The sequence below is a fragment of the Monodelphis domestica genome, chromosome 5 (genome assembly GCF_027887165.1).
Source record: "Monodelphis domestica isolate mMonDom1 chromosome 5, mMonDom1.pri, whole genome shotgun sequence".
In the NCBI taxonomy this organism is placed as follows: Eukaryota; Metazoa; Chordata; class Mammalia; order Didelphimorphia; family Didelphidae; genus Monodelphis; species Monodelphis domestica.
Genome location: NC_077231.1, coordinates 306351423 through 306364518, shown reverse-complemented (window position 1 = coordinate 306364518; position 13096 = coordinate 306351423). Strand labels below are relative to the sequence as shown.

The 13096-nt window shown below is 42.2% G+C and overlaps 1 protein-coding gene across 3 annotated transcripts in view; it reads right to left on the bottom strand.

Moving 5' to 3' along the window:
• ANO10 (anoctamin 10) overlaps positions 1–13096 on the bottom strand; it is a 213615-nt gene that overhangs the window by 164250 nt on the left and 36269 nt on the right. For all 3 annotated transcript variants that reach the window (XM_007505242.3, XM_056800402.1, XM_007505241.3), the window contains exons 9-11: positions 7184–7366; positions 4846–5037; positions 235–363 (exon numbers count right to left, since the gene is read on the bottom strand). In XM_007505242.3, coding sequence (XP_007505304.1) covers positions 235–363; positions 4846–5037; positions 7184–7366 — 504 coding nt within the window. The remainder of the gene's footprint in view (positions 1–234; positions 364–4845; positions 5038–7183; positions 7367–13096) is intronic.

Genomic DNA, 13096 nt, shown 5'->3' with positions numbered 1-13096 from the left:
CCCCCGCGGGACCTCCCTGGGCCCATCTGGGCTTGTCTCTTCGGCAGGCGCTTCTTAAGGGCCGGGAAAGGGCCAGGGAAGGCGCTTCCCTTAGTCCCGGCTTTCTCACATGGAGATTCAAGGAAATCATCCGGGCAAGCAGCGCCCGGCCGGTGGGCTCCGGCTCCGCGCCGTTGTCCCGGCCATGGCGCGGCCACCAAACAGCACCAGCCCCACCGCGTAGTTTTCACTTACCTCCACGGCGACCACCATCAAGATAAGGTCTATTTTTGAGTCTGGGAACACGGCGTTTAGTTGTGGCGACATGCCGATCAGCGCGCAGTTGGTGACCACGGAGATGACGCTCATGGTCTCAAACGCCAACTAAAACGAAAAGAGAAGAAGCCGTGAGCCTGGCAAGCCCCGCGGTCTGCTCCAGCTCCTCCCAAGGCCTCCTTTCTGGCCACAACGCGGGAGCCTCCGGAAAACTGTCCGGGGGTTCCAAGGCCTCGATCGGGTTTGAAGCTCTTCCGGATAGCCGGGGTCTCCGACTGCTCTCCGCACCCCTTTACTCTAAAAAGGGATCGAGGACTGAACAGTGTTTGCGGGGGCTATATCGGGATTCACATCTTAAAGACATTTATTGATTTATTTTAAAATAACAATAACAAAGCCGTCCCACAGCCACACAAAGAATATATTTTATGAACAATAACTATATTTTCCTAAACAAAAAATCTAGTGAGAAAGGTGGGGCTTCTTGATATATTTTTGCACATCTCTTTAGTGTACGGACGAACAGAAAACACCTGGATTTTCCCGTTGCTTTTGCATTCAATCTGATGGGACCGGTGAATGAAAAAGCTTCGTCCTCACACAAATAAGGACTCGGGAAAGGGATGGAGAAGGCTGAGCCGAGAGCCCAGACCTGCGCCAATCCAGATGGGTCCAGAACATGCCATAATATATGGTTACTAGAAATGGCCAGCAAGCGTAAGTCTTTAAAGCCTGAAAAGCGCTTTCCAGGAATTCTCATTTGAGATGAGGCAGGATTTTTCATTCAATTGGAGGCAGATGAGACTTCAAATACAGTTTTATTTCTTGCAAATAGGCCCTAGGGAGGGAGTTGGTTCTGGTGGAGACAAGGGCTACCCTTTTCTCTGAGATGGAAGGAGAATGCACAGTGTGAGGAGGAATGCTCCTGAGGGGTAGAGGACTAAATAAGAGAGGTTCCCTCCCTTGGTTTCTGCCTCCTCAGGAAAGCAGAAAGTGAATTGCTACGTAGCTCGAGAAGGAAGGACCTAACTGCAGTGGATCCACCTGGCATTTTGTGACCTCCTGCAAGAGCATTCAGTGGCCTGGGAGGGGTAGAGAAGGTACCAGGGAGCAGGAATCCAGGACTGGGGTCTCTTGGGTCAGAATGACAATGAAGAAGAGACACGAGTGCACTGATAAAATGCTGTGTGCCCACCAAATGTCCCCCCATCACCACTTTACAGTGTCTCCGTGTAAAAGAGGTGGCTTTGTCCCCCGAAGTACCGAAGCTTTTAGATTCTGGGTGGGTGTAAAGGCAGAACAGTGAGGCCCATGAACAGTCCGTGGCTTGCCTCCCTTTGACTCTTCCCTCCACTTCTGAGGGATCCTGAACTTTTTGACAAGTCAATGAACAGATCTGGCGTAGTTCCTTTTCCAGAAAAGGGTAGCTAAACCTCACATCAGTGATGCTGTGAACATTATTCAGATTCCAAGGCCTATCAGGGCTGTATGTACTCCCTGCAGAGTGCTAAGTAGCCAGGTACTCTATCATTACTGGTGTCAAACATAACTTTTAAAAGAAGTCCAACAATGGATGATTGAATTCAACAATTACTTAATGTCTTCTCCCACTGGCCAGCTTTTGACATTTTCTAAACTTTAAAATCCTTATAAAATCTGAAGCTTTTATGGAATCCCTTTAAAAGAGTGTCTCAGAAACGGCTACATTAAGGAAGACCAGGGCAACCAACCTGGAAAGTAGATAGCAGGCAGATAACAGCAGCTGTAGGTAAGTACTTCCATATTAGTGGGAGGAAGAGACAAGGAGAGAAAAGAGGGAGGAAGAAGAAAAAAAGAAACAGAAGTCAGAGAAAGTAGGCAGGAAGGAGAGATAGAAAGGGAGAGAGGCAGAGACAAAGATGGAGGGAGAGGAGAGAGACAGGGAGATAGAGGGAAGGAGAGAGAAAGAGAGGGAGGGAGCTGGGGGAGAGAGGGAAAGAGAGAGAGAAAGAAGGGGAAGCAGGGGGAGAGAGAGAGACAGAGAGAGAGAGAGAGAGAGAGAGAGAGAGAGAGAGAGAGAGAGAGAGAGAGAGAGAGAGAGAGAGAGAGAGAGAGAGAAAGAGAGAGAGAGAGAGAGAGAGAGAGAGAGAGAGAAAGAGAGAGAGAGAGAGAGAGAGAGAGAGAGAGAGAGAGAGAGAGAGAGAGAGAGAGAGAGAGAGAGAGAGAGAGATGGAGGAGGGAGGGGGGAAAGAATAGGGGGGCTCTCTGAAATGGCACCTTGGTCTACAGCATAGCAGGAAAGGTTTTAAAAAATCCCCAAAGACATAAAGATCCTTCAAGAGACTGAGCAAAGGGTGACCCATTAGTCATCCATTTATTACCCCTGTGGCCCTAGGCTGATGAGCCCTCCCTACAAGTCTCCTTGTATTCATTTCCCTATCTCTAAAGCAGGGATGGCACCACTCAGCATCACCTGAGAGGGCTTCTGTGGGAAGAGGGCTACACACCCATGAGCTGCTTTTGTGGCTGAGGAAATTCTGTCTTACCCCATCACTCAGGTCTACAAGATAGTCCTCCAATCATTAAAGTTTCATAAGACACCTTGGACAGAATTATAAGATCACTAAAGATATAAGACAGGTGTGAACCCAGGATTCAGAATTGTGGAACTAGAAGGTGCCTAAGAAGTCAATTATTTCGATATTCTTATTTGACAGATGGGAGAGGGATGGAGCCAAGATGGTGGAGTAATCTTCAGCCGCTCTGTGCTACCATGAGAAGATTAAAATATCGCCACAAAATGAATACAGGAGTGAAAGAACCAACAAGGAGACAGAGTGAAACAACTTTCACAAAAAAGAAAAACCCAAAAGGTAAGCAAAGAACATCTGGGGCACTGATGTGAGAGGAGGGCAGACCCAGCAAGAAGCTATAGCAAGGAGGGAAGAGCAAGCCAAGAATCAGCCACACACCCCCACTCTTACATCTGCTGTCCAAAGTTCAGGAACCTATGCCTGAGCCAGCATCCAGACCCTGAGACCCAGCCGGAGTAAAAGAGAGGTACAAGCCAACCCATACCCCTTGAAATTTCAAATCTATGGAGAAGTCCAGAACCCCAGCCCAGGGAATTTTAGTCTGGGCTTGGTGAGGACTTAATTCACACTTTGGGGTGAATGATAGTAATGAGTATGGATCTTTTTGCCTAAAGCTCAGGGCGGAGTTCCAAGACAAGGCAACCAAGTGTGTGCCTGAATGGATCAAGTGAAACCAAAAACCTGAGACTAAGCCTGGGGCTAGAATTTGACCATTCTCTGACCTGATCAAGACCACAGTGAGATCAAAAGCTTACACCTAAGCCTGAGGCAAGTCTTTAAGCTATCAGCATCTCAAGGGTCAACTGAATCATCAGGGGGAGGGGGCTCTCAGAGCTCTCAGCCCTCAGACCATCACATCATTCCCCCAAGCCAATCTATAATTAGATAGGGGAAATGAGCAAACAACAAAAAAGCACCTAACTAAAGAATTTTTATGGAGACAAGGAACAAAATACAGACAGAGAAGGGGATAGTATAAGCAAAGGAAACACACCCAAAGTCCAAAAGAAAAATAGGGATTGCACACAGATTCTGGAAGAACTCAAAAACTACTTCAAAAACCAATTAAGAGAGGTAGAGGAAAAGTGGGAAAGAGAAATGAAAGTGATGCAAGAAGAAATGAGAGTGATATAAGAAGAAATGAGTCAATTGAAAAAGGAGAACCAAAAACTGACAGAGGAAAACCATGTCTTAAAAATAAAAACTGACCATCTAGAAACTAATAATTTCATGAGAAATCAAGAAACAATAAAGCAGAATCAAAGGAATGAAAAAATAGAGAAATATCTAAATGAAAAAAACAACTGACATAGAATATAGATCTAGGAGAGACAATATGAGAATTATTGGACTACCTGAAAGCAATGATAAAAAAAACCTTGGCTATCATATGGACATCATATTATTAAAATAAATTATCAAAGATAACTGCCCAGAGATCCTCGAACAGGAAAATAAAATGGAAATGGAAAGAATTCACAGATCACCTCCAAAAAGAAATCCTCAAATGACAACTTCCAGGAATATAATACCTAAATTCAACAGCCACTAAGCCAAGGAAAAAATATTTCAAACAGCCAGTAAGAAACCATTCAAGTACCATGGAATTACAATCAGGATCACACAGGTCCTAGCAGCTTCTACAATAAAGGATTGAAAGGCACAGAGTATGATATTCAGGAAGGCAAAAGAATTGGGTTTATAACCCAGAGTCACCTATTCAACAAAACTGAGTATATTCTTTTAGAGAAAAAAATGGACATTCAATAAGGTAGATGATTTCCAAGTATTCCTGAGGAATAAGTCAGACCTAAACAAAAATTTGAAGTCCAAAGACAAGACCCAAGAGAAGCCTAAAAAGGTAAATAGGACAGATGGGAGAACTAAAGTACAGCCAAGTGAAGGGACTTCATTAAGGCCTCTCAAGAGGCAAGTTGCAAGTAAAACCAAGACTAGAACCCAGATCCCTTATGTCTTTGCTTTTTAAAAAAACAGAAGATTAAAAAAAAAAACTTACCTGCCAGACACCAATATTTGATGAAGGCTCTGCAAATGGCCGCTTGAAGATCTTGCACATTTTTAAGGCATCTGAGTTAATTTCAGAAAAGTTATTAAGGACGGCAAAGGCAGCTGCTAATGGATAGACACATGAGAAAAGACTCACATATCCAAATTGCAAAAATAGCTCCAAGTAATCATCAAAGGTACCCTGAAAAAGAAAGTCGGTGAAAAGAAAATGTCATGGACAACTCATGAAAAACAGAAACATTAATAATTTTCAGGGCACACACATCTCCCCTGACTCAGTCTATGGTAGAGTCTTACAGCTCCTCCACCTCCAACATTTGAATTGAAAAACAAATGCAAAAAAAAGAAAGAAAAACAAATGCAAAAAAATAAAAAAAAAAGAAAAAGAAATGCAAATTTAGGCTTGGCTCCTCCAGAAGCAAAAATAAAAAGGATGTTTAAATAGTTTTTTTTAAAAGATATTCATTTCCAAGAGAAAGCAAATGGCCCAGAATGATCCACTAACAAATAATAGTCTTCTGTCATGTCCCCATGATTTTATGAACTCATTCAAAAAAAATCTAGTCTCATTTGTCCCACCTCCTACCATTCAAAGTGAAGCCTTTCAGCGGGATCAGAAGGCCAGAAATTTTTTAAAGGGAAAAGATAGAACTAACCTCATTTTAAAATTTAGGTAGAATGTGTGTCACTAGAAATAACACTGACCCAAGGAAGGTCTAATGTAAAATCAGCCTTGGGAAATTATTTTTAGGGGGATGATGAGAAACTGCCAATATGGGGGCCTTGAGCATAATTTCATGCCCCAAATCTCTACAACATAGAGAAAAGGCCAATGGATTTGGTCATCAGGAAGTCACTGATGACCTTCTGAGGAAATAAAGCAATCAATCTTCTGACTGGGGGAAGCTCATTACATTTTCATTGGATAACTTTTCCCCTGAATATGGCAGTCATGTCTTCATTTCCCACCCAGGTGCCCTCCTCTGTACTCCATCCTGCCCCATCCTGGAAGAGAACTCGTATTTACGTAGCATCCTCTGCCCTGACTGGGGGACAGAGCCTCCTACAAGAACCTTCCTTTAGGAGGGTACCCAAGGCCAGCTCCTTATTTTCCCCACACACTGTCCTCCTTACTACCTGTTCATTACGCCCCCCAATTAGTCCTGCCTCGCACCTACTCTGGGTCATCCTCCCCCATTAGGCTGCATGCTCCTTGAGGATGGGGAACGCCTTTTTTATACTTTTATGAGAATGTTTTATTTCCTTTTATTAAATTTTACTATTTGGGGAGGGGACAGTCAAGCCCTTTTCTCCTAGTTAGGAGGTGAGTGAGCTGCCTGAAACCTGTACCACGACAATTTTTTTTTTTACTTCCCAGCCTCAAAAATTCCTCCAAGAAGCCAGGCTTCCCCAAGTAACCTGACTTGAATGATTTGAGGCAGGATCCTCAGCTGTCTCTGACTCCTTGGTTACATCAGTGATATGAAAATCCCTCCCTTCCACCCTAATCAGCTCATCTGAACCCTCCAAACAGTTTACTCTGTAACCTGACTTCATTTACCTTTTTTTTTTAAACCCTTACCTTCTGTCTTGGAGTCAGTACTGTGTATTAGCTCCAAGGCAGAAGAGTGGTAAGGGCTAGGCAATGGGGGTCAAGTGACTTGCCCAGGGTCACACAGCTAGGAAGTGGCTGAGGCCAGATTTGAACCCAGGACCTCCCATCTCTAGGCCTGGCTCTCCATCCACTGAGCCACCCAGCTGCCCCCTATTTACCTATCTCTTTAACTAGATCTGTTTCCTTTCTGAGATTATGATTCGGCTTCACTAAGTCCATTCAACTTTTAGGACACTGAAGGAAGAATGGGATTAAGAATCTGTCTTTTTAAGCTTTTATAGCCTAAAAGAATGTATGAGATTGTAAGAGGTAAAAGAAGTTATTTTTTGATGTAATTTTCTCTGTAAAAGTTTGTCAGAGATTTTTCTCCCTTCTGAACCTGAGCTTAAGCAAAACAAAACCGACATTTCCCCTCTGTACTGGCTGCATTAGGGGAGGTTGATTTCAGGAGAAGTAACCTACCACATGAACTCAAAGAGGAGATATCCGCATTCGCAGCACACAGAAGAAGCTTGGTACGTTTACTGGCTGATAGAGAGTTATATGAACCATGAGTTCACCCTCGTCCCGAGTAAACTTAGCATTACAGACGACAACTTTGTAGTTAATTATTTCTTTACAGTGTGGAAATGCAAAAAGAAGGAAAGGAAAGTCTCTGCCTCAAGAGAGCTGCTGTCCCCGCTCACAGGCAGACAGCACGCCCTCGACGTACCAGGTAAGTGCCCATGTCTTTCTCCAGGATGATCTGTTCGTACAGAGTGACGTCCACGTCTGCCTTTAAAGCCTGCACCTTCTTCTTCACCCGGAGGCCGTACTTCCTCTGGAGCCAGTAGGGAAGAAGGGTTTCCACAATCTGGTTCAGAATCTGAGACGTAATCAGCAGAGTGGCCAAGCTCTAAGGGAAAGCAAGGAGCAAACACTGAGGGAGGACACGACACCACGCCGGGCTAGCATAGTTGTACCTGTGGCGGAGGTCACAGCTAGATCCAGAGCGGTCTCTCCTCAATTGGAAAAGGACCGTCGACAGCCCCGACAGGCTTCTGGACGGGAATGGAAGCGGCTGGGAGGGTAACAGGACAGATGGAGAGAAGGGAGGGACAAGGACCCGTCTGATCTCTGGCCAAGTGCCTTCCCAGAAGCCAGGATGCAATACCTGAAGCCGATCCTGGAGTCGCAAACCCCACAGACAAGGCGAAGTAACTTTCAGCCCAAAACAACTTGGATGGCCGGCAGGAGAGATCGAGTGCGCCAGGGTGGCGGCAGGGGCGGGCCCCACAGAGGCAACAGCAGCCAAGGCCTCCAGAGCTCTCAGCCACAGAGGGTAAAAGGGGGTCCCCTGGCTGGCTCTGGGTGCCAGACTCTTGTCCCATTGCTCATGCACAGAACTCCCAGGAGGAAGAGAAGCACCAGCATAGACCAGTACTTTGCAACAGCCACAGGGGAGCTGGTCACAGTTCCAAGGGGTAAAAGAGAGCTTGACTGGAGAGGATCAAACACAGCTCTCCATACATCACAACACCTTGGAAAAACTGAAAGCAGATGGATCCCCAGAGCTATCTCTGAAGGCAGAGGCACAAAGAACCTAAAGTTTGGGGGGTGCTCCCTTCATCAGTTACAGAGCCCAACTTAAAGAATTTTTAAACTAACTGAAAAGAAAAAATGCAGGAAAATGAGCAAAATAATTTTTAAAAAGAAGCTCAACATGGAAAGTTATTTTGGTGACAGGGAAGACTCAAACTCAAAAAAGGGCAACAAAGTCAATACTGCTGCCTGCAAAGCTCTAAGAAAAATATCAATTGTTCTCAAGTCCAAAAAGAATTAATGAAGCAGCTCAAATCAAATAAGCGAGATAGAAGAAAAAATGGAAAGGAAATGAGAGCAATACAGGAAAATCATGAAAAAAGGATCAACAGTTTGGTAAAGGAGGCACAAAAATACTGAAGAAATTAATACCTTAAAAAACAGAATCAACCATTTGGTAAAATATGGACAAAAATCCAAAGAAGAAAAGATCTTCTTAAAAAGCTGGCTTGACCAAATGGAAAAAGATACAAAGGTATACTGAAAAGAAAAACTTCTTGAAAGACAAAACAAAAATTCACTGAGAAAAAGAACTCTTTACAAAGTAGAATTAGCCAAATGGGAAAGGAGATACAAAAGCTCACTCAAAATAAAACAAAAACAAAAACAAAAAAACATGACTTAAAAATTAGATTTGGATATGACTGAGGAGAGACTCTAAATGAACACTCTAATGCAAATACCAACAACACGGAAATGGGTTCGAGTCAAGAACACATGTGATACCCAGTGGAATCATGCGTCAGCTATGGGAGAGGTGCGGGGGGGGAGGAAAAGAAAATAATTTTTGTTTCCAATGAATAATGTTTGGAAATGACCAAATAAAATAATGTTTATTAAAAAAAATAAATAGCAAACAGAAAAAAAATACTTTAAATCCCCCCCCAAAAAAAATTAGATTTGGGCAAGTGGAAGCTAATGACTTGATGAGATATCGGGGAAAAAAACAGTCAAATGAATGAAAAAATAGAAGAAAATGTGAAATGTCTCATGAGAAAAACAACTGACTTAGAAAATAAATTCAGGAAAGATAAGTTAAGGATTATTGAACTTCCTGAAAGCCACAATCTAAAAAAAGAGCTAAGACATCATCTTTTAAGATATCATCAAGGAAAATTGCTCTGATATTCTAGAACTGGAGAACAAAACAGAAATTGAAAGAATCCTCTGATCATCTCCTGAAAGGGATCCCAAAAGGATAACTCCTAAGAATATTATAGCCAAATTCCAAAACTCCCAGGTCAAGGAAAAATACTGCAAACAGTCAAAAAGAAATAATTCTAATATCATGGAGTCATAGTCAGGATAACAGAAGACTTAGTAGTTTCTACATTAAAGGATAAGAGAGCCTAGCATACAATATTCCAGAGGGCAAAAAAGTTAGGGCTTCAACCAAGAATCACTCACCCAGCAGCAAAACTAAGCATAATCCTTCAAGGAAAAAATGTGTATTCAAAAAAATATAAATTTCAATCAACAAAGAATCAAATATTACCTATGAAAAGACCAGAGCTGAATGTAAAATTTGACTTTCAAATACAGACTCAAGAGAATCATAAAAAGGTAAACAGGAAAGAGAAATCAAAAGACACCCAGTAAGGTTAAACTGTATATGCATCTCTACATGGGGAGATGATTCTTATAATGCCAAAGAACTTTGTCATTACTGGGATAGTTAGAAAGAACATATATAGACAGAAGGCAAGGGTATGAGTTGAATATGATGGGATGATATAAAAAATTAAATTAAGGCATGAGAAAGAAGAATGCAGTGGCAGGAAGAGAAAGGGAAAAATAGAATGGAGCAAATTATTGCACACAAAAGAGGCATAAAAGAGCATTCATAGTGGAGGTGGGGTGGGAGCATGGGAACCTTATTCTCATCAGAACTGGCTCAATGAGGGAAGAATATATGGAATAATGGGTAGAGAAAGCTCTCTTACCCTATAGGAAAAGGAGAGGAAGGAAATAAGAGAACGGGGAGGGGCTGATAGAAAAGAAGGCAAATTGGCAAATTGGGGGAGGTGGAAGTCAAAAATTAAACAGGTAAATAGGATGGAAAATAATACACAGTAATCATATTGATGCAAATTTTTTTTACAAGTCTCTCTAATAAAGGTCTCATTTCTAAAACATAGAGAAACGAGCTGAATATGTCAGAATACAAGTCATTCCCCAGAATACAAGTCATTCCCCATGTGATAAGAATATGAAAAGGCAGTTCTCAGATAAAGTAATTAAAGTTCTCTATAGTCATACAAAAATATTCTAAATCACTATTATTTAGAGAAGTGCAAATTAAAACAGCTGTTGAGATGCCACTCCACACCTATCAGACTGGCTATTATGACAGAAAAGGAAAATGATAGAGCTTGGAGGGGATACGGGAAAGCTGGGACATGAATGTACTGTTGGGGGAGTTGTGAACTGATTTAATTATTCAGGAGGGCAATCTGGACCTATGCCCAGAGAGCTATAAAACAGTACAGACCCTTTGACCCAGCATTATCATTTCTAAGTTTGGATCCCAAAGAGATTAAAAAAAAAAAAAGGAAAGGGACCTACATGTACAAAAATATTTAAAGCAACTCTTTTTAGGAAGGCGAATTATTGGAAAGTGAGATGATACTCATCAATTGGGGAATGGCTGAGTAAGTTATAGTATAGGATTATAATGGAATACTATTATTCTATAAGAAATGACAAGCAGAAGGAGCTCAGAAAAACCTGGAAAGATTTACACAAAGTAATGCAGAGTGAAATAAGCAGAACCAGGAGAACACTGTACACTGACAGGAATACTTTACAATAAACAACTGTGAATAACTTGGCTATTCTCAGAAACACAATGATCTGAAACTATCTCAAAGGACTCATGGTAAAAAAAAAATGCCATCTAAATCCAGAGAAAAAGATCTGAGCCTGAATCCAGACCAAAGCATTCTTTTTTCACTTTCTTTATTTCTTTTCTATTTGAGTTTCTTTCCACAAAAGGGGTAATATGGGAAATTTTTTTGCATGATTGCACATGTAAAATCTATATGAGATTACTCACCATGTCACGGGCAGTGGTGGGTTGGAGAGGAAGGAGTGAGGGAGATAACTTGAGACTGAATATTCTTTGAAAAATGTTGGAAACATGTGACCCATGACTTGTTTATACCATTATATGATTTGAGGTTTTGATTTTAAGAGATTACTCATTACAAAAAATGAATAATATGGAAATGGGTCCTGAGTGATAATACACGTATAACCCAGTGGATTCCTCGTCAGCTCTGAGAGGGCAGAGGGGAGGGAGATAACATGAATCATGGAATCATGGGAAAATACTTCTAAAAAATTAATTAACTATTTTTTAAATGTTGGAAACATGTAATTGAGGGAAAATAAAATTCAATACCTTAAAAAGAGGGTAATATGATAAAATGAGCTTTATTATTTTTTACTTTGGCAATTTATAAAGCCAAACATGGTGAAAATAGGATCACAGACCCATCGTTTTAGTGCTGGAATGAACTTCAGAGATCATATATCCAGAGGCTTCCAACCTGGGTTATGAGAATATTGTCAAAGGAAGATACGGCTAATAATTATATTATGCTCTAATTTGTGAAAGTAATTTGTTTTATTCCTCGTGTGTATTAAGGGTGGCATTTAACTGAATCAATCAATCATCTCACCCCACTCGGCCCTGATATCTTTATCAAGTGAGAACATCTCTGTTGAGTCAATCAATGAAACCACCCCAAGCCTAAGGAGAACATCTGGAGGACTCCAGCAAAGACTGCTCTCCACACATGAGCACATCCCCCTGAACTCTGTAGGTACTGATGGAAGAACATGTTAGAGATTTCTTTTGTCCCAACTGTTCTTACCATATCACCTCAGTAAATGGCCTCCTCTAGAAGTTAACTAATTGCTGTCGATCAATAATCAGGAAAAGAAGCCCAATGGTGGAGGTTCATGAACTACAGCTTGGAAAAGACAGAGCTTCAGGGTCATCCCTAGAACCTTGAGGAACAAAAGCAGGAGCCATTCTCTGGGGTGTGAGTGTGGCTTATAAAGGGAGTCCCAGCCAGTGCTACCTGGGCAAATGCAGGGAAACTGGAGAAAGGATTTCTTTTAATATTGAAAAGGGGATATTGGAAGGTCTGCTGAAAGCGCACAGATATACAAACTGAAAAAGGTTGGGAACCCAGGATCTAGTCCAGTCCCACATGTTATATGTAAGGAAGCTGAAACCCTAAGAAGGGGAGGGATTTGCCCAAGGTAACACAGGTTCCAGTCCATGGTCACGGCCCTTCTTTAATGGTACCACATTGAAGTTGGCCTTCATAGGAGCAGTGACCACCATCAACACAAAACATCATTTTTCCTTCAATGTTGCCAAGATTTGTTTCTCCTTACACAATAATTTTAATTTTCTAGTAACTGGCCCCCAAACTCCTATTTACATCAAGAAATGGGTTTTCAGAGACTGATCCATTATGGCACAATCGGATGTTACTGACTTGGCTACTAGTAACAGTGCCATGATCCAGGGCAATCCAGAGGAACTTGGGAGAAAGAAGGTTCTCCACATCCAGAGAAAGAACTGTGGGAACGGAAATGCATTAAAAAATATGTGATCAATCACATAATGTGACAGGGGTATTGGGAAGGGCGAATCAAACTCTCTATCAATCAGCCACTTTTAAGGGAATTAATCGAAACCTTAAGTAGCCCTACTTGGTACCTTACCAGTCACTAAGTAGGAGAGTTCCCAAGTCACTAGCTGGAGTGGGCGACAACTCCAGAGGCCACAGCCCCGCCCCTGGGCAGTGCTAGGCAAATTGAAAGACAGCGATTGGTTCCTGTAAAGTGGGGGAGCCACAGGAAGTGATGTGGAAAAAACTGCTTTAAAAAGGCCAGCTCCAGGATTCACTGGGACTCTGCATTGGTGAGGCCGACTAGAGGAGGAGACTCTTTCCTAGGATCCTGGGGGGGTGGGGGGGGGGTGGAGTGATTCCTTCCTTGGTTCTTCACGGAGGAGACCCTCTCT